General features: G+C 36.0%; 1 protein-coding gene across 16 annotated transcripts in view; it reads left to right on the top strand.

Moving 5' to 3' along the window:
• LOC106869710 (phosphatase and actin regulator 2) overlaps positions 1-27222 on the top strand; it is a 372706-nt gene that overhangs the window by 311839 nt on the left and 33645 nt on the right. For all 16 annotated transcript variants that reach the window (XM_089358127.1, XM_052970517.2, XM_089358129.1 and 13 more), the window contains 4 exons: positions 665-826; positions 6743-7211; positions 10268-10434; positions 16733-16889. In XM_089358127.1, the coding sequence (XP_089214253.1) occupies positions 665-826; positions 6743-7211; positions 10268-10434; positions 16733-16889 (955 nt within the window). The remainder of the gene's footprint in view (positions 1-664; positions 827-6742; positions 7212-10267; positions 10435-16732; positions 16890-27222) is intronic.

The following is a 27222-nucleotide window of genomic DNA, read 5'->3' as shown; positions in this document are numbered from 1 at the left end:
CAGATCAGATTGGAGCCTGGTGTAGCCATCCGGTTCGCCAGTCCTCAGTCAAATCGTCCAACCCATGCTAGCATGGAAAGCAGACGTTAAATGATGATGATATATGTATATGCATGTATATATGTGATATAATAGTGTCAGTTTTAATAGTTTCATTATGTATACATTATACACATATTGAAATTATTAATAGTGAAAGTATTATCTCACATTACAGCAGAGATGTTATTGTTTCACTTTCAACAAGTAATACTGAAACAGTGTAAAAAATAAGAGATTGTTCTGGGCTCGCATTAGGCAAGAAGTTGAAAAAATTTTTTTTGCCCATGACACTGCATGGACCCTAAGTAAGGCATGTGTAAAATTTGAATGAAACCAGTTGGGCAGTTCTCAAATTTTAGTGATGCACACATACAGAAACACAGAAAGACACACATACATTCTCAGTTTTATATATATATATATCTATATATATATATAGATGTATATGCTTATAAAAATATATGGAGATTTGTCTTTAGATTTTTACCAACAATCATGATACCTAATTACCTTGTATTTGAAAGTAGTACTAACTGTAATGCAAGTGCTACATATGGTGCTCCACATATTGTATCTGTAAATCAGAGTACTAAAAGGGTGATATTTATTTGGTGTTTTCCAGTGACTGCTGCACAGGTCCGTCCCGTTGTGATTTCCATGTATCCACGGACAAAAGAACCTCCTGATCATCCTAATGATACTATTGATAGAGGTTTAACTGGTGACAGTATGAGGCCACAGCATCTTCAGATAGAGCTTGATTCTCATGATCATGCATATTCAGGTAAGACAATATTCTAATATCTTTCAAATGGTAATAATGATAATTTTAAATTTTGGCACAAGGCCAGCAATTTTGGAAGTTGGGGGTAAATTGATGAGATTTATCCCAGTATTCAATTGGTACTTATTTTATTGACCCCAAAAGGAGGAAAGGCAAAGTTGACCTCAGTGAAATACAATCAATGCATGCTATATTTTAATTGCATATATCAAAATTATTATTATCATTTGGTCAACACTTATCTAAATTGTTTGATTTGCTTCATTACCTGCTATCACTTAAAGCTATCTACTTTTTAGTGGGGGGGGGGGGGCAGTGAAAATTTGGGCACCAGTATATTATTCCAACAAGTATTTTCCTAGCAGATTATCTGCCTTAATTTCAATCACCCTACTGTAAATTAGAATAGATAGTTGTTATTCCAACACAGTAATGTAAGCAAAGTCATGTACTTTTTCTACCTGAAAGACAATACAAAACTTTTAATCAACAGAGTATCACCATAACCACATAGCTTGTCTGATTCTTCACATTTTATTTCTTATACAAGTGCTAGGCTATATATTTATGTAAATTGGAGAATGAGATTATATGATGTTCATAATTTACTCAATGGCATTTGGAATAAAATGGCTACTGTGAGAAATTGAAACCATATCACTTGAACTTGAACAGTAATAATATCAAATTGAACAATTCTTTAGAAATCATATTTAAATAGATAATTTAGATCTCCTTTCATCCTTTAAACTAGAATTTGTTTAAATTCTTGCATATTGCCATTCAATTGAGCTACATTGGAAACTTTTGATATTAGAAAAGCTATCAGTTCCAACAAGTCTGGCAAATTTATGAATTTCTCAACTTGAATAGTTAACTCTATTAATGTCTATTAATAATTCTTAACTTTTATGAGAAGAAGATCCCCAGGTTGATTTTTTGGAATTTCCAGGTCTGAACTAATCTTATTTATCTTTTGAAAGTATGAATTTTAAACAAGTGACTGCCAACAATTCTTCAAGGAGTCTAATATCGACATTTTAGTTTAACTGGATAATTACTTTAACACTACACTTTTGTCATTGCATTTAGGATCAGGTGTTAGGGGAATGGTTAAGTATGTGAAATATATAAGACTGAGTAGAAATATTTAATCATCTTTGTGCTCTCATTCTCTCTCTCACACTCTCTCTCTCTCTCTCTCTCTCTCTCTCTCTCTCTCTCTCTCTCTGAGGGTAAATTCTGATCATATGGCCATTGTAATCCACTATAATAATAATGATGATAGACTTTTCTGTCAAAGACAACATATGAGTTTTCAGCTTTTGCCAAATGACTTGCAGACATGATTTGTTTATAGTGATCAAATGTTCATGCCACACATTAGCTCACTCTTTCCATCAAATCGATGTTGTCTGAATAGGTGCACTGTGTACTACGTGTCAGGTGTCGAAGTGATCACAGAGCAACATGAGATGAAGTGTTTTGCTCAAGAAAACAATACACCATCCAGTCTAGGAATTGAAACAATGATCTTGTGATTATGAGTGCAACACCTTAATAACTAGTCCATAACAATAACAATAATAATAAGTCTATGTTACAAATCGAGTTGTTTATTGATGACCTAATATTTCAAGTTTCATTTCTACAAAACAAACCTTTTGAAATTTTGTTGCATCTAGGGACAGTCATTATGCACTGGTTCAATTCCACTCCTCTATTATTAGTCAGTTGGCTAAATATCCTACTAACTAATCAATTGTTTGTTTAATTTGGTTAAACAGTAAGTCGTTTATTTTGTTTTTGTTTGTCAAATCTCTTTCATTGCTACTTGCAACCTTTTGACTTAGTCCATTACGGAAGCTGCATTTGCTTGAGATTTTGTTACATGCATGTGTGCATGTACCAGTGTATATGTGTGTATATGTGTATGCATGTGTGTATGTATATATTTTGTGTATTCATGTGTCTGCGTGCTTGTGTGTTTGTGTGTGTGTGTCTTTGCATATGAGTTTGTGTATGCACATGCACCTGTTGTATATGCATGTGTGCCCTATATATGTCTGTGTGTATGTGTCTGTGTGGAGTGTGTGTGTATGGTCATGTGTTTCTGTCTCCTTGTGTGTATGTGTGCTTTTGTGTGGGTGTATGTTTGTGTTTGTCTGTATAACCTATGTACCTACCTTCCTCATGGAGAATTAACCCATAGATTTAGGAATGCTCTGAATGACATTAAACTCAACATTAAGATCATTGAGAAGCCAGAGAGTTCCATCAGATCACAATTATTGTATTTGAAAATACTGCATGCACTAATGAGAACTGTGTAGTATGTAAGTTTAACTCCAGTATTAACTGTAAAACTAGGAACATAGTCTTCAACATAAGGTGCATGGAAGGAGTTTGTAAGGACAGAAACATGGCATGCATTGAGACCTCTAGGAGTATAGCAGAGAGACTAAGCGAGCACTGGAGAAAATATAAGGACAAGAAACAGTCGTCCATATTCTATCAACATGCCAAAGACCAACATAGCAGCACACTGGGCTGAATCACATTTTGTCCAAACACCCAAAGGACCCATCACTTAGACATATACAAGAGTATGTCCTCATAAATGAAACATTACCTATACTAATTAGGAAATACACATAGAAAGTAGAGATACCCCAGTGCCACATATGCCACCCACACAGCATGCATACATAGGTACATTCATAAGTAGGCAGTCAAGTAGGTAAATAGGTAGGTAGGTAGGTTGATAGGTAAGTAGATAGGCTTTAGGTGGCTAGGTCAGTTATGTAGGTTGTTAGTTGCTTAGTTAATTATGTAGGTAGGTAGATAGATAGATAGATAGATAAGTAAGTAGGTAGAAAGATAGATAGGTTGGTATGTACGTACATGCATAGGAAGGTAGTATGGACCTGCACACACATACACAAGAAGACAGAAACACATGACCATACACACACACGCTCCACACATGCATACACAACAGGTGCACATCCATATACACACAAACCCATGTGCATAGACAGACTAAAGCATGCATGCACAAGGAAGCAAACGTACACTCACATACAGGGGTTGGACAAAATAATGGAAACACCTAGCATCATAATTTTGAAATATCTATAAAACCATCAAAAGCTTGTTTATTTTTATGCTTGTTGATTTATTATTAGTGTTGCTTATTCTGTTTTGCTAAAATTGCTATTTCTTTTCAGATATCATTAGAAAAAGGTAATTAAAATTCATTAAAATGACAAATCTATTGGATCTTCAAAGAGGTCAAATTGTTGATTCATGTATGGCAGGCACTAGTGTAACAGCCGAAATGTTTGGTGTATCATGAAGTACTGTCTCGAAAGTAACGACAGCCTTTGAGAAAGAAAGAAAAACTTCCTCATCGAAAGAAAATGGAAGAAAACCAAAATTTTCAGATAGGGACCATTGGACTCTTATACGAATTATTAGAAAGGATCACAAAAGTACAGCTCCCAAAGTTACTGCAGAGCTTAATGACCACCCCGAGAACCCAGTTTCCACAAAAACTGTTCACCAAGAGTTGCACAAAGCCAGATTTCACGGGAGGGCTGCACTAAAAAAAACCACTACTTTCAAAAGCAAATGTTGCAAAGCAATTAGAGTGGAGTAAAAACTTACAGAATTGGTCCCTAGAGCAGTGGAAGAATGTTATTTTCTTGGACGAGTCATCCTTTACCATGTTTTCTTCCGATCACTGGCCAAGTATATGTGTGGAGACAGCCAAAAGAAGCATTTGACGCAGACTTTTATACATGGAGGAGGATCTGTGATGGTCTGGGGGAGCTATAACTTGGAAATCTGCCTGCCCAATGGTTTCTCTTCATGGCAGAATTAATAGTGAAGACTATCTGATCAAATTCCTCCTATGGTTGCAGAAGTGTTTCCAGAGGGAAACGCAATCTTTCAGGATGATAATGCACCAATTCACACAGCTAAAATTGTTACTGAATGGCACGAGGAACATTCTAGTGAAGTTGAACATCTTATCTGGCCACCACAGTCCCCAGATTTCAATTTTATTGAACATTTATGGTGCATTTTAGAAAAACAAGTAAGGAGTTGATATCCTCCACCATCATCACTACAAGAACTGGAGACTGTTTAACTGAAGAATGGACAAAAATTCCTCTGGAAACAATTCAAACTTTGTACAAGTCCATATCTCATAGAATTCAAGCTGTAATTACTGCCAAAGGCAGTCCTACCCCATTAAGATGAATTTGTTTGAAATTTTAAGGTGTTTCCATTATTTTGTCCAATCCCTGTACATACACAGACAAGCACGCACACATACAGAATACATATATACACACATACATATGCGAGCACACATGTACACTGGCATGCACACGCACGCAACAAAAACTCAAGCAAAAGTGGCCTCCATAACAGACTAAGTCAAAAGTCATTGTAAAGGTTGCAAGTAACAATGAAAGAGCTTTGAATGACCAAATTAAACAAATAATCAATTAGTTAGTTGGATATTTAACCAATTAACTAATAATAAAGAAGTGGAATTGAACCAGTGTGTGTGTGTTAATAATATTGGCATAATGACTGTCCCTAGACATAACAAAATTTGTTTCAACATATGACTTCACATAAAGAATCCTGCAGACCAGAGACAAAAGCTGAAAACACGCATGCATTGGTCTAAACTCACACCCCACCCTTTCTTCTGAAATCTAAGTTGCCATGCAGGCTCTCTACAGCAAGTAATCTGTTCTGCTCTGGACCCTCCTTTTGCTTTAACCCTCATCTTTTAGCATAAGATCATTCTGTTCAGGAATCATGATTTTGTTAGTTGCATGGTGACCTCACTAGTGCTGAGGCATGGAAAAAGCACCTGATACATGCTGTAAAGTGGTTGGCATTAGGAAGGGCATCCAACCATAGAAATCAAACCAGAGCATGATTTCTATGGCTGGATGTCCTTTCTACTCACACTGTAGTACTTGGAGTTATCAGATCCTGTCAAACTGTCCAACTCATGCCAGTATGGAACATGGACTTTAAATGATGGCGTTGATATGTAATTCTCAAACTGTTAGTCAGTTTATTGTTGTTAATCTTTGGAAGATCATCAACAACACACATACTAACACACGCACACACACATATACTACTCTAGTTAACTGCTAGGGAAGCTGTCCATTTTAATCACTTCTGACAAACATTTTTTGAGTAAATTACTTCCTTCAAAACTTGAATATTTTTAAAATGTGGCATGACTTTCTTCTTTCACATGGAATATTAAGTTAGTATTATATTAAAACTATGGCACCAAGTATTGTATTAAGACCATACTGCTAAATTAGAATTATATTAAAACAATATTACCTAGCTAGCATTAAATTTAAAACTACAGCACTGAAGAACTTTTTTGTGTAATCTGATCAGTGATTGAAGTTTAACTCAAAGTTAAGCAAATTTAACATCTCCAATGATATTAATAGTTTCTGCTTGGCTCCATGCAAGTCCTGATATGGCAGACAAATCTATGATCATATGCATTTGTGTTGCAACTAATGTATTTTGAGATATCCCTTGCAGACTTCAGACATTTTATAGGGCTGCATTATCCAATGTGTTCTTTCTTTTTTATTTGAAAGTGATTTGGCTGCTATTTCTTACATGTTGAGTGACTGCTTGTTATTTGCACTACCAAAAAATAGAACAAGCTTGATCAAGCAGGCTTATAGTCAAAGACATGCCTGTCATTACCATCAAAAGTACATCGTTCAAACTATCTTATTTTACTGTCTTCCTGTCTGTCTCTCTGTTTCCCTCTCTCTCACACACACAGACACACCAGTTATAATTAATGTTTCAAATGTTGTACATGTACCACCTTACTGTTTACAGGAGATAGCTGCCAAAATGAGCGTAACAATATGAGGTCTCGGAAAGACAATGAAAGACATGAGGGTCATGGTATTTTTAGATGCCATCCAAAAGACTACGACAGGGATGAAAACAGTGCCGAAAGTCCATCAGCAGATGACTATGATAATTTAACAGGAGCAGAAACATTTGAGTCTATACCAGCATGTGAGCCCAACTTGAATCTTATACCCAAAAAAAGTGCTCTGAAAAGGAATTTTGGTAATGACCCGACTCTGCAGTCTCCTACAGCGCGTTGCAATCAGCTCCCTAGTGTGGGAATCCCGTTAGCAATACATCAACACTTTCAGCAGCATCATCATCGACATACTCACCTGCCATCAAAAGTGGGTTTCAGTGAAAGGCCTGTTCAGATAATACCCACAACTATTCATACATCACAGTCCAATTCATCCAATAAGATTCCACGACCAAAACTCAGGATTAAAGTGTAAGTTGTTATATTTCTTTGTGTTTTATATGTATATAAATAACTGAAGCAAGTTCAATATATTACTGGTACAGAAAGAGATGCAGGGAATTGAATTGGCCCTAATATATTAGTGGTACATGGAGAGTGATATAGATAACTGAATCAAATTCAGTATATTACTGATACAAGAAGAGGTGTACAGGTAACTAAATGAAGCCCAGTTTATAATTGATACTGAGAGAGGAGTATTAGTAAGTATATTATTGCGAACTATTTCAGTAATTTTAGGGAGATGAAAGAAAGGCAAAGTTGGCTCATGATAGTTTTTGAATTGTAAGATGTTGGTGAATATGTTGCTAATATAGAAGGCATGGCTGTGCTTTAGGGTATTGAAAAGGAACCATTGAGACTAGTTGTGCAATAGAGCAACTTCTTAAAAAGATTCCAGTCCATATCATAATGTATGATTGAGCTCAAAGATGAACAGTTTTACCAAATTTCCTAAAGAAGACAAACTAGATTGTTTTGTTAATTGATATCAAGGATAAATGATGTTACTTTTCTATGGAATTCTTAAGAGCAAGAGAATATTATTAATGTGTGATGTTGGAAATTTAGATCATCATTGTGGTTGTTGTTTAGCCCCCACATGCAGACTTTTATCAAAGGCATTCCAGCGATGGCCATCCTACATTTTTGTATAATTAGGACAATATCTAATCAAACTTTTCTTTTAAGATAGTAAAATGTGAGTTAAGGAAGATTTAGTTGCTACTCTTAGCAAGTCCAGTGACTGCATAAAGATTTCTTCATTGGTTGAAAGAAACTTAGAACTTCAGAGAATATAACTTAAGGACCCTTGTTGGGATTGGGTTGTTGAGTGGGGAAAGTGGTTCAAGGCGTTATAAGACATGATTGTCTATGATCAGTTTTATCAGCTTAGAGATAAAAATGATGGCCTGAAGTTGTCTTCTTTTTTTTAAGATCAATACATAGTTCTGAATTGCTGAGTATTTAACTGAACATTGCTGTATTTGTGTATTACTGAGTTTATAGCTGTGCATTGCTGCATTTCTATGCTAGCAAGTATTTAACTGTATCTGTATTACTGAGCATACAGAAGTTTAGTCTCATATCAGCCGTGTCAGAGCAAACCCATGATCAAATATATTGCAACCATGACCATGCTATATTTTTGTATATCTAGGACGTCATTGTCTAATGTGGCCTTCCTTTTTGGAAACAATAAGTAACATTTTAGCTCAGTTAGCAGCTATATTTCTAGCAAGTTGAGTAGTCATGTAGTGGTTTCTTTGTTGACTCAGTAGTTAGTGAATTAAAGACTTCAGGTTGGAGAAGAGCCCGGTCAGTAAACACTCAGATTGTAAGAAAAAGACTGTTATGCTATCAGTGCCAGTTGTTGGACTTTAATGATCGACTTCAGAGATGTGTGTGTGTGTGTGTGTGTTAATGCCCTCAGTATTAAAAAAAATGCATGAAATCTTGGAAAGCTTTTGGTTTCATCACTTTGAAAATGTTGTTATTGTTAAAACATTGTTTCTGTAGCTTTTGTTTGTATTTATACTTCCCCTGCTTATATTGTTATTAAAATCACACACTTCTACATATATTTCACAGCCACCAATTCTAGTTGGAATAATATTTATCAAACAACAACCAACTAGAGGTATTATTGCTATCTAAGCTACATTTCAGTTTATATTTTTTATTACACAAAGCCTAATTGAATGGAAATGAAAGTCATGTTTAAATACATTCCCTATTAGTTTGAAGATAATATGAACTTGAGAAGCTAGCACAGCAAATTAGCTTGTGTAGTAAAGAATTTAGGCTGGCTCTCTACCAAATAATGACAACTTTTTACAACATTGTCATATGACAGAGTTACATAGTTTCACTGATGTTAGTTGTAACAGTCTTCCACACTTATCAGTCCCCTTCTTCCATCTTAATATCATTCAAGAAACTCACACAGACTGGACTAGGCTATCCAGTTCTGCCTTACTTTTTGTGGAACAGCTTCAAGTCGTCTATGAATAGCAAGTGGTTCAGTTTTCCCTAGCCTTTTCCTAAATCATACCCCAACTTTGTTTTCTGTACTATTTCCCAGCATGTGTATTGTTCCCAAGATCAGTGGGGATACACTATCCCCCTGGAAGATTCCTCTATTGATTTTCACCTCTCTATTATTATTATTATTATTGCAGTGGATTGGCAAAATTGTAAGAAAACTGAACAAAATGCCTTGTAGTATTCATTTTTTACACCCAGAATTCAAATCTCAACAAGATCAACTTTACCTTTCCTCCCTCTGGAGTTGATAAAAGAAAGTACCACTCAAGAACTGGGGTTGATATAATCAACTTATCCCTCCCCTTAAAATTGTTGGTCTTGAGCCAAAATTTGAAGCCATTACTATGTTGAAGATGGCGATGTTCAGGGTATTGGATCAACAGAATTGTTAGAAAGTTGGATAAAATGCTTTGCAGTTTCCTTCGAATTATAGTTTGAGTTCACATCCTATCGAAGTCAACTTTACTTTTCATCCCTCTGGAGTTGATGAAACAAAGTACCAGTCAAGTACTGGGGTTGATTTAATTGACCATGCCCTGCTCTTTTAAACTTCAGACCTTGTGTTTACAATAATAACTATTATCATTTTGTAGATGTTCTTTTAAAGACTAAATTGAATGATATTTTCCTAATTGCTAATCATGGTTTTGTGCCTTAATTTTGTTAAATCAAGGAAAACTAGTCATCAAGTTATTCCATTTCAGACATCAAACATATCATCACAGTGATCTCATCAAGCTTATGGAAAGGCTATGTATTAATGATTCTGGTGTACTAAGAAAGAATTGAGACCTTTAGGGTTACATATTGCCATATGTTTAAGATTATTGGGAAGTGCACACACACTTCCCAATAATCTTAAACATAATCTAACCTCCACACACACATACACCTAATCTCCACACATATCCACACCTCCCTTTATACACACATGATGCTATAATTGTATAACTTATATATGTGTGTGTCCATTGTTGCAGTTCTGGTAATGATAGTGACAAGGAGAATCTTCCAGCTGGCACTTACTACCCTGACTATGACAATTTGCCAGGAGACGATGGGGATAGTGAGCAGGACGACGATAATGAAGAGGATGACAATTACTCTTCAGATGAGGAAGATATTAATTACATAGATAAAGATCCAAGTAGGTTTGCTGTCATTGATATTCTGTGTTTGTATTTTGTTCTGTGTTTTTGTGTATGTGTGTGTGTGTGTTTGTTTGTTTCCTATGAATGTTCAGCCTTGTTTCTAACATGTTTATATTTTTATTGTTCAACTACACCATCAACAACAACATTCTCTTCCTTTATTCCGTTATTCCAACATACCAAGTTGTATTTCATTTTATTCCAGAATTAATCCACCTAATAGGGTTGTTTTTCAAAGCGATTTCTTGGGGAAGAAGAAGCTTTGCATGTACAGTGTCAAGGAATAGTAAGTTGGAGTACCTGTCTTGTAGAGTGGTGATGGTAAACACACAGAAAGCTATGCTTACAATATGGTTCCAGTTTTCACTTAAGCATTTGGGCCATTTCTCTTACATGTTCGCTCTTTGTATTTCTGGCTGTGGTTGAGTCACATGATGCCTCTTGCTTGGAATCTCTTTTCATTAAAAATCACATTATCCTATTATTTTCTTGTATGCTCTCTGGTTGTTTATCAACAATGATCTGACTATCCCTAGTTGTATTGCAGTTATGTCATCAGCATAAAGTTAACTAGGCAATGAATCAGCTGGGTTGTTAGAGCATCAGATAAAGTAGCTTGCAATTTTTGTTCCAAAATGAGCCGAGTTCAAATCCTGCCAAGGCCAATTTTACTTTTCTTTTTTCATAGTTGATAAAGAAGTACCAATCCAGGATAGTGTATTGGCAGAACTCTTAGAATGTCAGGCTGGATGCCTTGTGGTATTCATTCTAGCTCCTTGCATTATGAGTTCAAATCCCACTATGGCCTACATGAGTGGTAGACTTAATCCATCGGCCAGTGTAATATCACTACCTGGCATCTTGGAGTGCTGAGTGACATCCTCGTGTTTACTTTGCAAGTTGTGAAATTTGTATTTTGTCATCACATGTATGCTGTAGTCTGTAATTTTGTCATGGACAGAAAGTTGGAACAAAGAGCCAACATGAAATTTTGCATTAAACTTTAGAAGTCTGCTACACAGACATTGAGCAAGCTTACGGTGATGAGGTAACGGGTCATATACAATGTTTTGAGTGGTATGGGTGCTTCAAAAGCAGAATAATGTCTCTGAGCAATCTGGAAGACCTGTCATAAGTGTCACCCCCAGAAATGTGGAGAAAAATTCATCAGCTTGTGCATAAGGATTGTCGGAGGACAATCAATGGCATTGCTGATATTCTTAGTCTGTTGTATGGCTCCGTGCAGACAATCCTAATGTCTGAATTGAACATGCAGCATATCTCTGCCAAGCTTGTCCCCTGCTGCTGACTACTGAGCAGAAAGAACATTGCTTTGAAGTCTGTCAAGATCTCTGCTAGCATACTGCTGATGAGCCATCCTTTATGTCAAGAATTATCACTGGGGATGAGTGTTGGGCCTACGGGTACAATCTTGAGATGAAGCAGCAGTCATCACAGTGGAAGAGCCCTTCATCTCCACAATAGAAGAAGGCACAACAGAGCTGCAGTTCAATCAAGAGCTTACTCATCATTTCTTTTAACATCCACGATATTGTATATCAAGAATTTGTCTGGCAATCAAAAGTCCTGCAACATTCTAAAGCATTTGATTGAGGACATTCAGCAAAAGTGACTGGATCTGTGGCGCGTGAAGAATTGAATTTTTCATGATGACAATGCACCCCATCACTGAGTTCTCTTGACTTGTGAGTTTCTTGCCAAAAACATGGCATCACTTCCATACCCACCCTATTTGCCAAATTTAGCATCTGCAAACTTCCATCTCTTCCCCAAGATAGAAACGCAGCTCAAAGGTCACTGTTTTAACACCATTATCAAGATCCAGTGTGAATCGCAGAAAATGACTCCCAGGCCGGATTCCAAAAGTGACAGGAATGCTGGGACCAGTGTATTGCTGTGCAAGGTGACTATTTTGAAGGAGATGGTGTTAAAACTTAGGAAAATAAGTTATTTTTTATTAAACATAACTAATCCAGGAACTTTCTAATACCACCTCGTATATGTTTACTTATCTATTAATCTATCTGTCTATCTGCCAGTTTGCATGTCTATCTATTTATATATTATAGTGGTGTAGGCTGGTTTATGGGGTTACCTTAGGTTTCTCACTCATAGCCTTACAGCATATCTTCAGATCCCAAACACTGCTGGCCTGAGACCTCTTTAAAATATGGAGGGAAAAAAGCCTTGTTTTTAAGGGTAAAACCGTAGGTGATTATCTCCCTTCGCCATTGTCCATCGATCTTCAGCTGTGCTGCCATTTTGCAGTCACCAAAGCACCACAAAGGTAAACGATTGTCTCCCTTCAGCCTTGGCTATTGGTTTCTGGCTGTGGTGCTGCCATTTAGATTCCAAAAGGCCAGCAGGAATTTTCTGAAATGGAGGTATGTGTGTGCATTTGTCTGTCTTTATATTTCCCTATCAAACTAGCTATTTCTTTCCTTCTTTCTCATCTCACTTATAAACACTTTTATAATTTTATAATCAATAAATACAAAGTTTGTGTACATGTATGTGTGTTTAAAATTAACATCAGTAACTGTCAAAAGGGGAAGGGGTAATATGCTAGAGAAATGAGAATCTAGCTTGCAAATGAGGTGAGGTAGTAGACTTCGGAGAGAGAGCTGGTGAGAGATTGTTAGTAAAAGAGACAGAGTGAGAGAGATGTGGCTACACTGAGATAGATAGAATAGTAATCACTAATAAGAGAGAAGGGGAATAAAAGAAAAAAGCAAAGACATTGAAAGGAGACATGGAAGGAAGGTGAGAGAGAACAAGCTAGATAGAAGGAGAAGCAACAAATGAAGAAGAGTGAGGTGTGAGGAATCCAGTGTTTGAGAGAGACAGACAGATAGAGCTACTGAAAGACATTTTTAACAACTGTCATAAAATTTTTCAAGTTGTTCCAGTTAGATTTTGTTGATAAACCAGTTAACTGCCTGCAATTGAGCCAGCAGTTATTGGTTTACATAATCTAATCATAAACCTTTAATTTATTTTTTATGGTATGTCACATTTATTTAGATAGAAATCTGACTGTTGTTTGAAGTGTGTAGTAACACCGTAATACTATTTGTATAACTAGAACTTGTTTGATAACACTGGTCAACAAAATTCAAACTTTTTGCTGTGAACTTTATAGTACTTTTATGGCAGATTTTGAATCTGCTTTTAGAATTTTTCTATCAGGCATGGTTTTTATGTGACAGAGTTATTAAATTATACAATAATGCAGAAATGGGTCAACAGTAATTAAATTATACAATAATGCAGAAATTGGTCAAGAAAATTAATGAAAAATTCTGCCCCACAAACAAAAGTAGGTGAACTTAATAGCATTTTATATGCAGAATTCAAGTATTTCTTCAGATTTTTTTCTATTAGTCATAGTGTTTCTGGGATAGCATATGTAATTTGTAAAACAATTGCATTTCATGAATTCAAAAATCAGGCTCACATTACAAGGAAACTTACCTTTAAAATATAGAGGTGTATGATTTTCAACTGTATTTGGCTTCTGGAATGTCCCTTTTTAGTGACTAACAATAATCAGCCAACATAGAAGAGCTCCACCTTCCTTGGTACCAGGTTTCCTTGTTCAGAATGTCTTGGTGAAACCTCTCACCATGCTTATCACTGACAGCCCCAACATTTTCAGGGAAAATGTTCAAGTGAGAGTTCAAGAAGTGGATTTTTAGTCTCATATTGCATTCCAAAGCAGTATGAGCTGTGATGTCAGTAGCTCTTTCACAATGTCAGAATAGTTCTCTGCTCTGTGATTCCCTAAAAACTCTCTGCAAACTTTCTTAAACGACAACCATGCAGCTTTTTCAACATCATTGAGCTCTTCATCAAACTTTTGGTGTCTCATCAGCTCCCTAATCTGTGGCCCAACAAAAATACCTTCCTTGATTTCTGCATCACTTACTCTTGGAAATTTAGTTTTCAAATATGTGAATCCCTTGCCAGTTCTATCCATATCTTTGATGAAATTTTACATCTACCCTAGCTTAATATGCAAAGGAGGCAGATAAATTTTCTCAGAATTAACAATGGGAGGATTGATGACATTCTTCCGTCCAGGACTCAGAGATCGTTTTGATCACACATTCTTTTCGTAATGATTTTTCTTATCCCAACTGTCCCACTCACAGAGAAAGCAACAAAACTTGATGTAACCCAGCTGCATTCCAAGTAAAAGTGCCACGACCTGTAAGTCACCACAAATATTCCACTTATGTTCCTCGTTCTTAATTTTTTGCAACAGAAGCTTCATACTTGCATATGTTTTCTTCATGTTAGCTGTATAGGCCAGAGGAACAGAAGGAAACTTATTTCCATTGTGGATTAAAACTGCTTACAAGCTTACTTTTGAGGAGTCAATATACAAATGTCACTCATTTGTGTTATATTTGTGGTTAAGTTCCTCCATAATAGAATATACATCATTACAAAACACCACACCATCCTCAAGTAAGAAAAAATTTGCAAAATCACCATGCTGAGCACAATAAAAACTAACTTTGGTCTCTTTCTGGAAAAGATTCCAGCCTGGAACCTGGAACCAAGAAGTTTAGCTTGCTTTTTTGACAAGTTTAAATCCCATCCAAGATCATTCAGATCTCCCTGACTCAATAAAGGTGGTTCACTTGAAGAACAGTTAGGCTCAAAATCCATGTCTTCTGTTTCTCTCTCCACATCTTCATCACTTGACTCATCATCACTAAGTTTCATTTGTTTTGGAGGGTCAGATACAGGTAAGTGTTGACTGTGAAGTACTGGTTTCATAGTAGATTGTAAATTAGGATATTTTACAGTATGTTTGGATTTTGATGTTATACCTTGTATATTCGTCATGCAGAAATATCAATCTGAAATGTGAGCTTTGAGCTCTCTCCAAATGGCAGAAGGTATATGGTGTGAACCATTGGCTCATGCATTGAAAAGCCTGACACAGGTTACACAACACACATGAGGTGCCCAGTTTTTATCCTGGTCACCCACTTTGCAGTCAAAATAATGCTCGTAACACTTTTTAATCAATGGCATGAAATGCTGTCTTTGTGACTTGAATGTTAAGTCACCACAAATATAGCAAAAGTTGTTTGCAATGTTTATAGTTTCTTGGCATTATGAAGGTGAATGGAATATGTGAACTTAGTACACAACCGCATGCCTACACTTCAAGCACAGTACTGACAAACATTGACGACTCATCGACTCATTGTTGCCAAGCTTCAGTGACTCATTGACTCAAATAGCTAGATTTATGATTTCATTAGGTTAATTCTATTCATAAACATTTAAATTAGGAGTATTTCTTAAACCGTTAGCTTCACATTTCAACAGCTTAACTGAAATTTAGCCCATGTAACAGGAACTGAGAGGAATATCGTGGAACAGAGAAACTGTGGGTGATACAGCTAATTTGACTTTATAGTTGAATTCTGCATGCAAAAACATTCATGATACACGTATTCTTTTTTTTTGTACAAATTCTTTCTTGACCTGTGTAATTGGTTAATTGTTTATTATTTGTGACACAAAGTAATTTAAATGAGTCTACAGCAATGATAACTTGTCCTGTACACTAACAAATAAGCATTTACATGGCTTACATGGTAAAAGGTATCCCTGTACAGTAGTGAAATCTGGACTCTACTGCATACAACAGTAGAAAGTCAGTGTCTGCCACTTTAGGTATGTATTGTCAATGTTGAGTCTAAGTTAAAGGGATAATTTCTTTAGCACCCAGTGCTGAGATTAAAACTATATGTAGCTGTATAGTTTCTTTTTAATATGTCTCAGATGGATAAGTGTAGATTGACAAAGGATACTTCCTGTTTGAGCAGCTTAGATGTGGCACATTTAAAAGTACTCATCCCAATTTCCACTTCAGGGCTATTTTGAAGCCAGACCTTTTGTACATTATGTTACACCTTCTAACTAGTTAAATGAGATGATTATTACCAAAAAAAAAAAAGAAAGAAAGAAAGAAAAACATGGGGGAAATGATCAAGCAGAAGGAGGCTGTATCCCTGATAAACTGCAAGTTATGCAAGGCAGACCATGAGAAATGACACAATTTTTTATAATGGAATAGGCCATATCATACAGATATTTAGTAGTCTAATGGGAAAATGAATTACATCAACTGCACTTAATAAATTATATTGGCATTATTTCTCACTTATTTAAAATAGACATTTCAGCATAATATCTGTGAAAGCTAACATCTTCCCTGTTTCTTTATTTTCTATTTATTTATTCCAGACTCTTTAGGTGCCAAAGTCGCTCGACATGACAGCCTTGCTCGATTCTTGAACAATCGTCCATCTCGACGAGAACTTGTTGAGAAAAATATCATTCCGATTAAAACAGAGAAGGAGAAACAGGAAGACCGAGAGGCAATTGGTACTAAACTGACAAGGTAAAATATCTAACATAATTAGTTGTTTTCTGATGATATTTAGCCCTTTCAACTGTCATCATAAAAGTCATTGATGACTTTGTGAAACTCAAGTATAGATGGCTTTTGTTTCTTGGATGAAGTTGCGAAATGTAAAATTATAACTTCATTTTATAAACCAATATTAGCAGTGATTGTAGAATCTTAATGTATGATCATGGAAGGTGTTTGGATTAATATCTTATTTTAACATTTTTTATTAAAGTGCTATATCATTGAGAGATCTGTGACTTAAAATGTTGATGCTGTTGAAATCCTTAATGCTATTATTTTCGCATTAACTTCATCTACACTGAGCTGCTAAATAAATAAAGTACAATTGCTAGTTCAAACAGGCATGGCTGTGGTTATGAAGTTTACTTTGCAACCATGGGATTTCAGGTTCAGTTCCACGGTGTGGCACTTTGACAAGTGTCTTCTACTTGTCTTATGCTTACCAATACCTTGAGAAATTCTGTGTGTGTGTGTGTGTTGCTTTTCTATCACCATAACTTAAAAGTTTGGCAAAAAAAGAACCAAGAGAGTAAGTAGCAAACTTATTTAATATAAGTAGTGGAGTCACTGTGATTGATTAAACCATTCAAGGCAGTGCTCCAGCATGGCCGCAGTCCAATCACTGACACAAGTTAAAGAATGATAAATAGAATTATTGTACAATATAATTTATATTTCCTGCTTTGTTGTAACTCACTGTCTCGAAGTTCATAACTACTACTGTTCACTAAGCTATACGCGTAGCATTTTGTCCTTAATATTTTTATTGCCTTTTGTTGATTTTTATCAGCAAAATAGTAAGCAGCTTATCTGAAAATCTGACCAGGAGTCATAGCTTTAATCTGTTAATATATTCTCGCTTTCAACTAAGTTGTCTTGCCTGCATTTTCTGTTTAGAAACCTTATTCAAACAATTCATATCTACTCTAGTCTTTATTAATATCTGTTAGTCATTAGTAGTAGTTGTAATACAATCCACCAAACAGTGACAGAATTGGGTTCCATCAGTGACAGTCTGGATTGTGATCACAACCACAGCAAGAGTTTCTGTCAACAATCACAGGACCACAGGTATGACAGCTTAACTAATATGAACATCTTCAACAGGCTGTTGAAGTTAATATTGCTGTCCACTAGTATATACAGCCTATAGTTCACCTCATCATTATATTTCTGTTGATCAGTGTGTAGAATGAGGAGCGTGTATGTATGTAATGTAATATAATATTATATAAACAATCGATGTTGTGTGTGTGTGCGTGTATGTGTGTGTACATACACATCAATTTTTCAGAACGTTTGGCAGAGAGCTGTTTGGATTCCAACTGTCTGTTGTAGCATGGTTTCTATGGCTGGATGCCCTTCCTAATGTCAATGATAAATTTGTCACTAAAATCATTGCTGATTCTCATTTTATTTACTTCATCTTTGTACATAGCTTGTACAGCCCTCACATGCCATTTGTCTACACCTACTTTCCCTAGTGACTATCAAATGTGCTACTCTGTCAAATACCCAAATCAACAAATGCCAGGATTGGTGGTCTACTCTTCTACATGTGTGTACATATATAAATGTGTATATATATATATATATATATATATATATATATATATATATATATATATGTAAATACATGTAAATTTACATGTATATACATGCAAATATATGTGTGTACATTATACTGTGTGTATAATAATAATTAAGAATTATTGATTTTTTTTAAAGACAGGTTAGTGTTTGTAGGTTCTCCCAGACCTGGTACTGCTGATGCAATTAATGTTCAGTTTGAACTTCTACATATTGCAGTAATGCTTTGACAGAGGGTTTAGATTAGTTTTTATTAGAGACCAAGGAATAAAAGATAGTTGGAGAGAGAGAGTGAGAGAGAGAAATGTGTTCCTGTTAGGGAAAATGTGTTTAAAATGTCTATGTATGTTAGCTGCTGCGTCATAGATATGTGGGCATTCTTTTTGCTTTACAGGATAGTGAAATAGGGTGGGGGTAAAAATTTTCAGAGCTAAAATATTTCTTAAAACAAGAAACAGAAGCCTAATTTTGGGGATACAGTCTTAGTTATTTTCCAGTTTGGAGAAATCTTGAAGCTTAGTTTAAAATTTGGATTAAAGTAGTCTAAAAAGTTGAAATAAAACTGGTAGCCCAAAGATAGATAATTTCAGTTTTATTCCTTATAGAAACAATGGTTTAGTAGGAAAAGGAGAATAAAACAGTTCTTGAAACCAATGTTGTGTTCTACCCAGAGAATATTTCAAACAAAAGGTTTGATTTATCATCTTTCACAGACCTGAATTATAGTATTATCAGCCAATAGCCATTATTTCAGAGAATATTTTTTGGGTTGACCATTGCACATATTTTCTCTCCATGTTGTTCTACCTGCTGGCATTGTTAAAAATCAACAAAAAATTCTTTATCCAAAGTCTTCATACTTCACTTTTGTTTCACTTTTATTTACATGCACTAATTATTCTCTTAATCTCAGATATCTACTTTTCAAATGGCTTTGAATCCTTTCTCTCAATTCAAGTCAAAAATATAATAAAAATGCTAGATTGTAAAAAATATTCAATTTATTGATTTTTCTACTTGTTCAGTATTGCCATAATGTTCCTTTGTTATTTTGCCTAATTGTCTTTCAATATTTGTATTGGTCAATACTAGGATCAATACTAGGATCAATACTAATTTTACTTATTCTGTTTTGTTATTGGAAGATTCTGTAATGATGGGAACACAATTATCATCATCATTGTTTAACATCCATTTTCCATGCTGGCATGTGTTGGACAGTTTGATAGGAGCTGGCCAGCCAAAGAGCTGTCCAGACTCCAATTGTCTGTTTTGGTTTGGTTTCTGTGGTTGGATGCCCTTCCAAAATTCAACCTCTTTACATAGTGTGCTTGGTGCTTTTTACATACCACCAGCAATTTACGTGGAACCCACACCTTCAAGACAAAGATCTCTCAGCTAGGAGAGGGAGGGAGCATGGCCATAAAGGATATGCCTGTATGTATGGACAGCCACAATTTTACTCAACTTGATGTGTCTTGTCAAGTACAGCAAATCAGCACGAGTGAGGCCTAGCATCTGAAGATCCTTTCTCACCACTTCATCCCACATCTCCCTGGATCTACCCCTTCAACAGGTTTCCTCCACAATTAGAGATTGCACTTTATGCAGCTGTCCTCATCCATGCATCACATGATCATACCAGTGCAGTCTTCTCTCTTGCACACAACATCTGATGCCTCTTGTATTTAGTTTTCCTCTTAAATCATTTACACTCTGTCATATGTGCTCCAGCAGAGCATGTTGCTTCATTTCTTTCAAGCCTTTTCCCGTCCTCTGTGGTCATAGCCCATGTTTTACTGCCATGTAGCATGGCTGTATGTACACAGGCATCATACAATCTTCCTTTCACTCTGAAGGAGAGGTTCTTTGTGACTAACAAAGGTAGTATTCTATTAACTATGCTTTCAGAACTTCCTCCTCCACTGCTAACTTGGTTACCTAAGTAACAGAAACTGTCTATTACTTCTAAGGATCCTCTCAAGTATTTGAGGAAGTCTATTCTTTGTGCATTTTTACTGTTTATTGTACCTGCACATTTGCCAATAGAATTTAACTACAGTAAATTTCAAATAAGACCACACATAAAAGCTTATGCTCCTTAATTTAATCACATTCTCTAACTACACCTCAAAATACTTTCTTTCTCAATGAACTGTAGTGAAATCAAATCAATACTTACACCTACATAGGAGCACACACACACATAAGCATTAACATATTAAAAAATACACTACCACGCTAACACAGCTGTATACTCTTACATATAGACCATACAGAAACAAGCATATATGTATATCACTTGTTAGAGTTATCTTTGCAGATATTCTATGGAAATTATAGTTAGCACTAATTTTTGTTATGATGTTTCATATCCAATATGTCAGATGTAAACAAACAATGAGATGGCTTTCGTGCGGGTGACACGTAAAAGCACCCACTACACTCTCTGAGTGGTTGGCGTTAGGAAGGGCATCCAGCTGTAGAAACTCTGCCAAATCAGATTGGAGCCTGGTGTAGCCATCTGGTTTCACCAGTCCTCAGTCAAATCGTCCAACCTATGCTAACATGGAAGTCGGACGTTAAACAATGATGATGATGATTTGTTTCTTCATCATCACCCCTCTAACCCATTAATCATCCATGAACACATTGCTTAAACAGCCACTAAATGCAGTAGTGTAATGTTATTGGATATACCAATTTTACATATTAAACACATTCCTGGGAGCTCATTGTTTACATCTGGTGTCTCAGATGTGAAACGCCATAACAAAAATCAGTGCTGGCTATAATTTCTATAGAATATCTGTAGAGATAACCTTAACAAATGATGTAAACAGTGCTGCCAACACAGTGTTGACTTACAAAAATGTTTAATATATTTTATATTATGGTTGCATAATGAAATACCATGTCCCTACAGGTTGTGTGTGTGTATATTTTAAAGATTAATAGAGAAGATGGAGTGTAACAAAAAGCACAACAATGAATATCTGTGCCTATTGGTAGGATGACTGATGTCTGTGGGTACATATGAATGTACATGCACAGACAGGCAGATACACATACATATGAATATATACAGGCGTGTATACTTATGGATGTGTGTCTGTCTGTCTGCCTGTGCGTATGTTTAAACATTCGCAGCCACAAAGCCTGAATCTGACCATAGCATTATGCTTTACTGCCATAGCCACTAGAAATCAAAGGCTTACACAGGCTGAGCCACTCAATCTAATGCCCCTCCATATACACTAGATTCTTTATATTTCTTTATTTTTATTCATAGTAATAACATCATGTCCACAAATATTAATACCCCCACCTGATTCATGTTATATGATTTGTGTTTTTATTCTTATATTTTCTTACTAATCAAATCCTCCTCACTAGGAAACATGCATCCAAACTGCTAGAATCTTTCAAAACCACCATTTATCTTAAAGCAAAATCAAAATGTAATTCTGTAAACTCAAAAGTATACTATACCACCTGAAGAAACTCTTTTGCACTGTGTGTTGCATTTGGTGTTATTGCATCATTCCGCACACATTAGGGAGCAGTCCAACATAGAGCCGAAATGATTGTTGTGTTTATAAATGCTTTTAGTTACACTCTGTATTCTCTTTTAATCTTTAAAATATACCCTGCGTGAACCCTTGAATTTCTGGACATAGTCCAATGATGAATGTAAAGTATCACTGATGATGCCTGGTAGCCATAAGTGGTGAATGTACTCCACAGACACACTACCTGTGACTTACCCTGAAACAAGGTTTGGATATTACATTTAATGCCAACTTTCTAAACCATCATTCTTTAACTTTAAATTCAACTTATATATATATATATATATATATATATATATATATATATATAGGGTCATCTCATAAATAATGCTGTTGTTTTCAATTGTATGAACTAAGAGTCAGAGGTAGGCAGGATAAACTTGCTATAAAACCAGATAGTAATTTTACCTTGTCCTTATTCTTAGAGCAAGTTTTGAAGAGTGCAGTTTGATTTTAACAGTTATTTTTCCAAAGCTATAATGGAAGTGACAAATATTTGGCATATTTTGCTTTATGAGTTCAATAAAGACAGCAACACAATGGAAAGTGCGAGGAATATTAATGCAGTGTATAGGGATTGAACAATAAGCATAAGCTATTGACAACGGTGGTTCCAAAAATTCCAAGCTGGAAACTACAGCCTAGAAGATGAATGTCATCTTGGAAGATCTGTAGATCTCGACAAGGATGTCCTACAAACCATGGTGGAACAAAATCTCATTGTAACTGTTGAGGAACTAGCAGAGAAAACCAGTACAAATGCATGAACAATGTCATAAATAATAGTACTGCCGATAGTTGTTGTCGACAAACAACGGCACTAATTTTATTTAAGGGAAAAGATCCCATTACACCGCTAGAACGTGTTGTTTACATTCCACAGCAGTAATTGTTTTCACCTCAATAGACTTCAGTGATTGGTTGAAATTACCAAAATGCGACAATTTTAACATGAAATAACTTTAAAAAGATAAAATTTTCTCAATGACACTAAGAGTAAAAGATGTTTTATATGAAACATTCTACCAGTGTCCCAAGTTTGAAAGTGTTTTGTTAAGAAAACAAGTGGCGCCCACCAAATCAGAAAGATCCCCATAATGTTCTGGTGATCTAATAAGATAGCTTTATCTACCCTGATTTGTAAATATACAATTGTATTGTATAATATGTAGCATGCATTTTAATGCAGACATTTAAATATAATTCATTATACACTGAAATTATTATTACATAATGGTGTGAAACAGCTGTAATCCTAAGGATGACAAGTGGTTAAATAACTATATTCACCTCTCATACCTCCAGACTTTTTATGGTTTATAAACTCCTCTGTATTGGATTACTATGTGGTCTGTTAGCCGAATCCGTTTGAGGAGCTTTCTGTAATAGCTATGCGATTCTATAAATCCATTTATTACACAACAAATATCTCTCTCTCTTTATATATATATATATATATATATATATACACATATATATATAAGGCAGTCAGCTGACAAACTTGTTGTCACTAGATGTTTGCCTCATGCTCTAACAATTTGTTAGAGCACTAGACATTTATGTACATGCATTGCTACAGCAATGCATTTGGTTAAATGCATTGTTGTATCTGCTCTGGCTCTTTGGGTTTTTGAGTTCAAATCCCACTTAAATCAACTTTCTCATCCATCTAATGTCAATGAATAAACTACCAGTGAAGTGCTGGAGTATTTCTGTTAGAACCAGTTACATTGTACTGAGATGGTGAGGGATGGGGAACCACTCACATTGACCTTTACCTCTAAAAAGTGAAGCAGGAAGCAGAGATTGAACAAGGGGCTAGCAATCTCTTCTACAAAATCCGTCTAGATAAACAAGAGGTAGCATGGTTGAAAGAACAGTATACCATTACAGCACATCTTCTGGTTAACAGAAATTATTCTTTTATATGTTTATGTTGTTTGATGGCACACAGATGACTAGAAGTTCTTCATTTTGTTACCCTTGTTTGGGACTGTGTTGTTTTGCAAACAGCTTGCACATGCAAGTATTACTAGTCGAAAGCTCCACATACTAGTAGCCAGCAAGTTTATGGGTCATCAGGAGAGAATGTGCATCATTTCGGGGCTTACCTCTTGATGGCATCATTGCACACTGCCCCTCCCCCCACTGATATGAGGCCCCACTTGCTAGATCAACTGGTTATCAAATAAAGCTCAATATTCTTCTAGCCATTGCTATTCATCTCTTTTTAATTAAATCAGTGGCTAGCCTTTTCCACTGTAGTTTGGATATCTCTCATGGTGGTATTTGCTTTACAATGAGTTAGGCCTAATGATAACAACAGTCGCCTCACACTGTGTCCAACAAATCCTCTACATCCGACTTTAATTGGAAAATCCTCCGCTTTCCAGCCTGCATTTTCACATTCCTCAAGTGGCATCTATGTTATGTTCATGAGGAACCGTTAACTAGATTCACCACTTTCTTTCACACCACTTTCTTTCACACCACATTGTAATGTCCATTTTTTTTGGAGCTGGGATGGGTAAGAGTCCTTGGTACCCTGGTAAATTTGCAGCCACCTCTCAATAGCCATTCCATTTTTCATCACTCACAGGAAGTTTCTTCTTGTTCTTCTTGAAACGGATCTGCTGTCCCAAGCACATGAAGATAATGAAATCTCTGGTTGGTACTCTCAATGGTTTTTTTTCACTGTTGATGAAATCAATTTGGTTTTTTATAGCATTGAAGATAACCTTAAAGACCAGGTTGTGTCTCCATCTATATCTATTCAATGCTAGTGAGCAGCTAGAAAAAATATGTTTCAGTGTTCCAACCTTTCTGCATTTGCATATGTTATTCTCTGAGACATTCCATCTTACTAGATTTGTAGGAGATGGCAAGATATCATAGGATGAACGAATCAGAAAACTTCGCTGCGATGTAGTCCACCTCCATATCTCATTCCAACTTATTTTTCTCTCAACAACATGTTCCTCCCATCTCGTCATCTGTTCTTGGTGAGTGCATTGGATCAAATGAAGCTCTCTTCTCTTAGTTTCCCTTGTTTTGATGCTGTAGCTAACAACAGATCTGCGTTCACTCCACATCATACTTGCAAACAGTCTGAACCAATCTGCACCAAAACTAGGTCTCTTCTGATGAATTTGTGTTCCACCCACCATATCTCGGTGTGTAAGAGAAGACAACATGTCATCAGTCTCTGCTTCTGCTTTTCACTTCCTGGCTGTTTTTACATCTGATGGATTATGCCTGATTTCCATGTCCTTCAATTCTCTCAGCATCATCACCATTCATACCTTCCCTAGTTTATGAATTTTGACTATTGACACCAGTGGTTACTGCAACAAACCTCTTTTATGATAGAGAGCTGAACTGTTCAAAATCCAAGGTAGGCCTAGCCACTTTCTAATGAGCACATTACAATTCAGTGATTTGAACTTGTGACAGTGCTACCTCATATATTAGAAGTGGCCACAAAAGTCACGGATGTAAGCCAAACTCTAAGCACCAAATTTTATATTTACTCGGTAGCTTTGAGTTATCAACTGCTGTTAATCTAACCTCAGCTTGTTTCATAATTTACATCCTGCGACTCGTACCTGACAATGTTCCAGCGTATACTCACCCCCAGGCTCTTGACGGGTTCTTCCTTGACTGTTGGAATGCTTTCTCCAGCTATTTGAAACTTAGCTTCTTTTTGCACTCCCTTAATAAATGTTAGACTATGTGACTTTTTTGCTCTAAATCACATCCCTGACCACTTCAAAAGCTCATCTAGTCTCAAGCGGGCACTCTACATGATTTGCTTGTCTGTTGATAGAAGTGTCATGTCATCCAAGAAGGCCTTAGGTGATTATACATGGGCACTTTGTTCTGAAAAATCCATGGCTTTGAAAATCATCTCCATGACTAAGATAAACCATGTGACAGATATTGTGCAACCAGCAGCAATGCCACTCTCCAATCGGTGCCAATCTGTTGTAAAATCTTCAGCTGTAAACCTCATCTCGAAACTGTCGTAATATATCCTAATTAATCTGGTTACTTTGTCTGGAATGTGGAAGTGATCCATGACTCTCCTCAGTAATTTGCATGACACTGAGCCATATGCATTAGCTAGGTCAAACCATACCATGTTCAGACTTGTCTTCTTGTTTAACATCCTGGATAGCTTTCCAAATCGCAAAACAATGTTCAACGCATCCAAGGATCCCAGGGTCTCCAGCCTTTTGAGCAGATTCATCAACATATCCATTACTCTGTAAATACACCACTATTCTCCTTGAGAGAATTCCCTAAAAACTGTTTTATAGTCTCTGCATTGGCCTCCTTCGGCAGGTATATGTCTTCTGCCTTCCATCAATCCTCTACTAGAGTCTCTTCACACCACAGCTGTCGAAGTATGACAAAGAGCTTTTTTCGCAAATGATTGCAATATTTATATACTTTATATGAGATGCCATCACCTCCTGGGGCACTCTTTGCTCTAGCTTTTCTCACGAAATCATTCCTCTTTCTCTCTGATGCCCCCAATTTGAAACTCAATATCAGGTTCTAAGAGACGCTTTTGCCCATTTAGAGGTGGCAGTGGCTGGTTACAGTGTGGATCGCTGTAGGTTACTTTGATACGAGCATCCAATTCTTCTCTTGTGCACAATAAAGTGCCACTCTTTGGTTCAGTGAACTCTACAGTTAAAAGATGTTTGAGTTAATCATTTTGACAATGTTAATAGAATTTTTTTTTTTTGTGTTTCATGTATATAACTGGCGTATTTAAAAAATTATTACTTTTATACAGTCTTAAGAAGTTTGTACACGTGACTCTGGGTGTATTCCCACATAAATATCAATAGATTATAAAAAGATGTCCAGTGTGTACATAGCTTGGGTGCAATGGTAAATAAATCTCTGTGTAGGTGTATACATTCAATTACATAATATAGTAAAGTGCGTATTTATAGTAAGTTGAATAATAGTTATAGAATTTAATTGTAGGAATTGAATAGAGTAGATTAGTAAAAGATTTTGTCAATTTTTTTATAGCAATGTATGAAAATGTCTTTTGAGAAGGTGTCTAAAATGGAATATTTTCAGCAGAAGATTGCTTAGGGAGAAAAAAACCAATTACTTTA

The sequence above is a fragment of the Octopus bimaculoides genome, chromosome 9 (assembly GCF_046866305.1).
Source record: "Octopus bimaculoides isolate indiv1 chromosome 9, ASM4686630v1, whole genome shotgun sequence".
In the NCBI taxonomy this organism is placed as follows: Eukaryota; Metazoa; Mollusca; class Cephalopoda; order Octopoda; family Octopodidae; genus Octopus; species Octopus bimaculoides.
The sequence above is the reverse complement of the archived record's forward strand: the minus strand, read 5'-3'. Positions and strand labels throughout refer to the sequence as shown.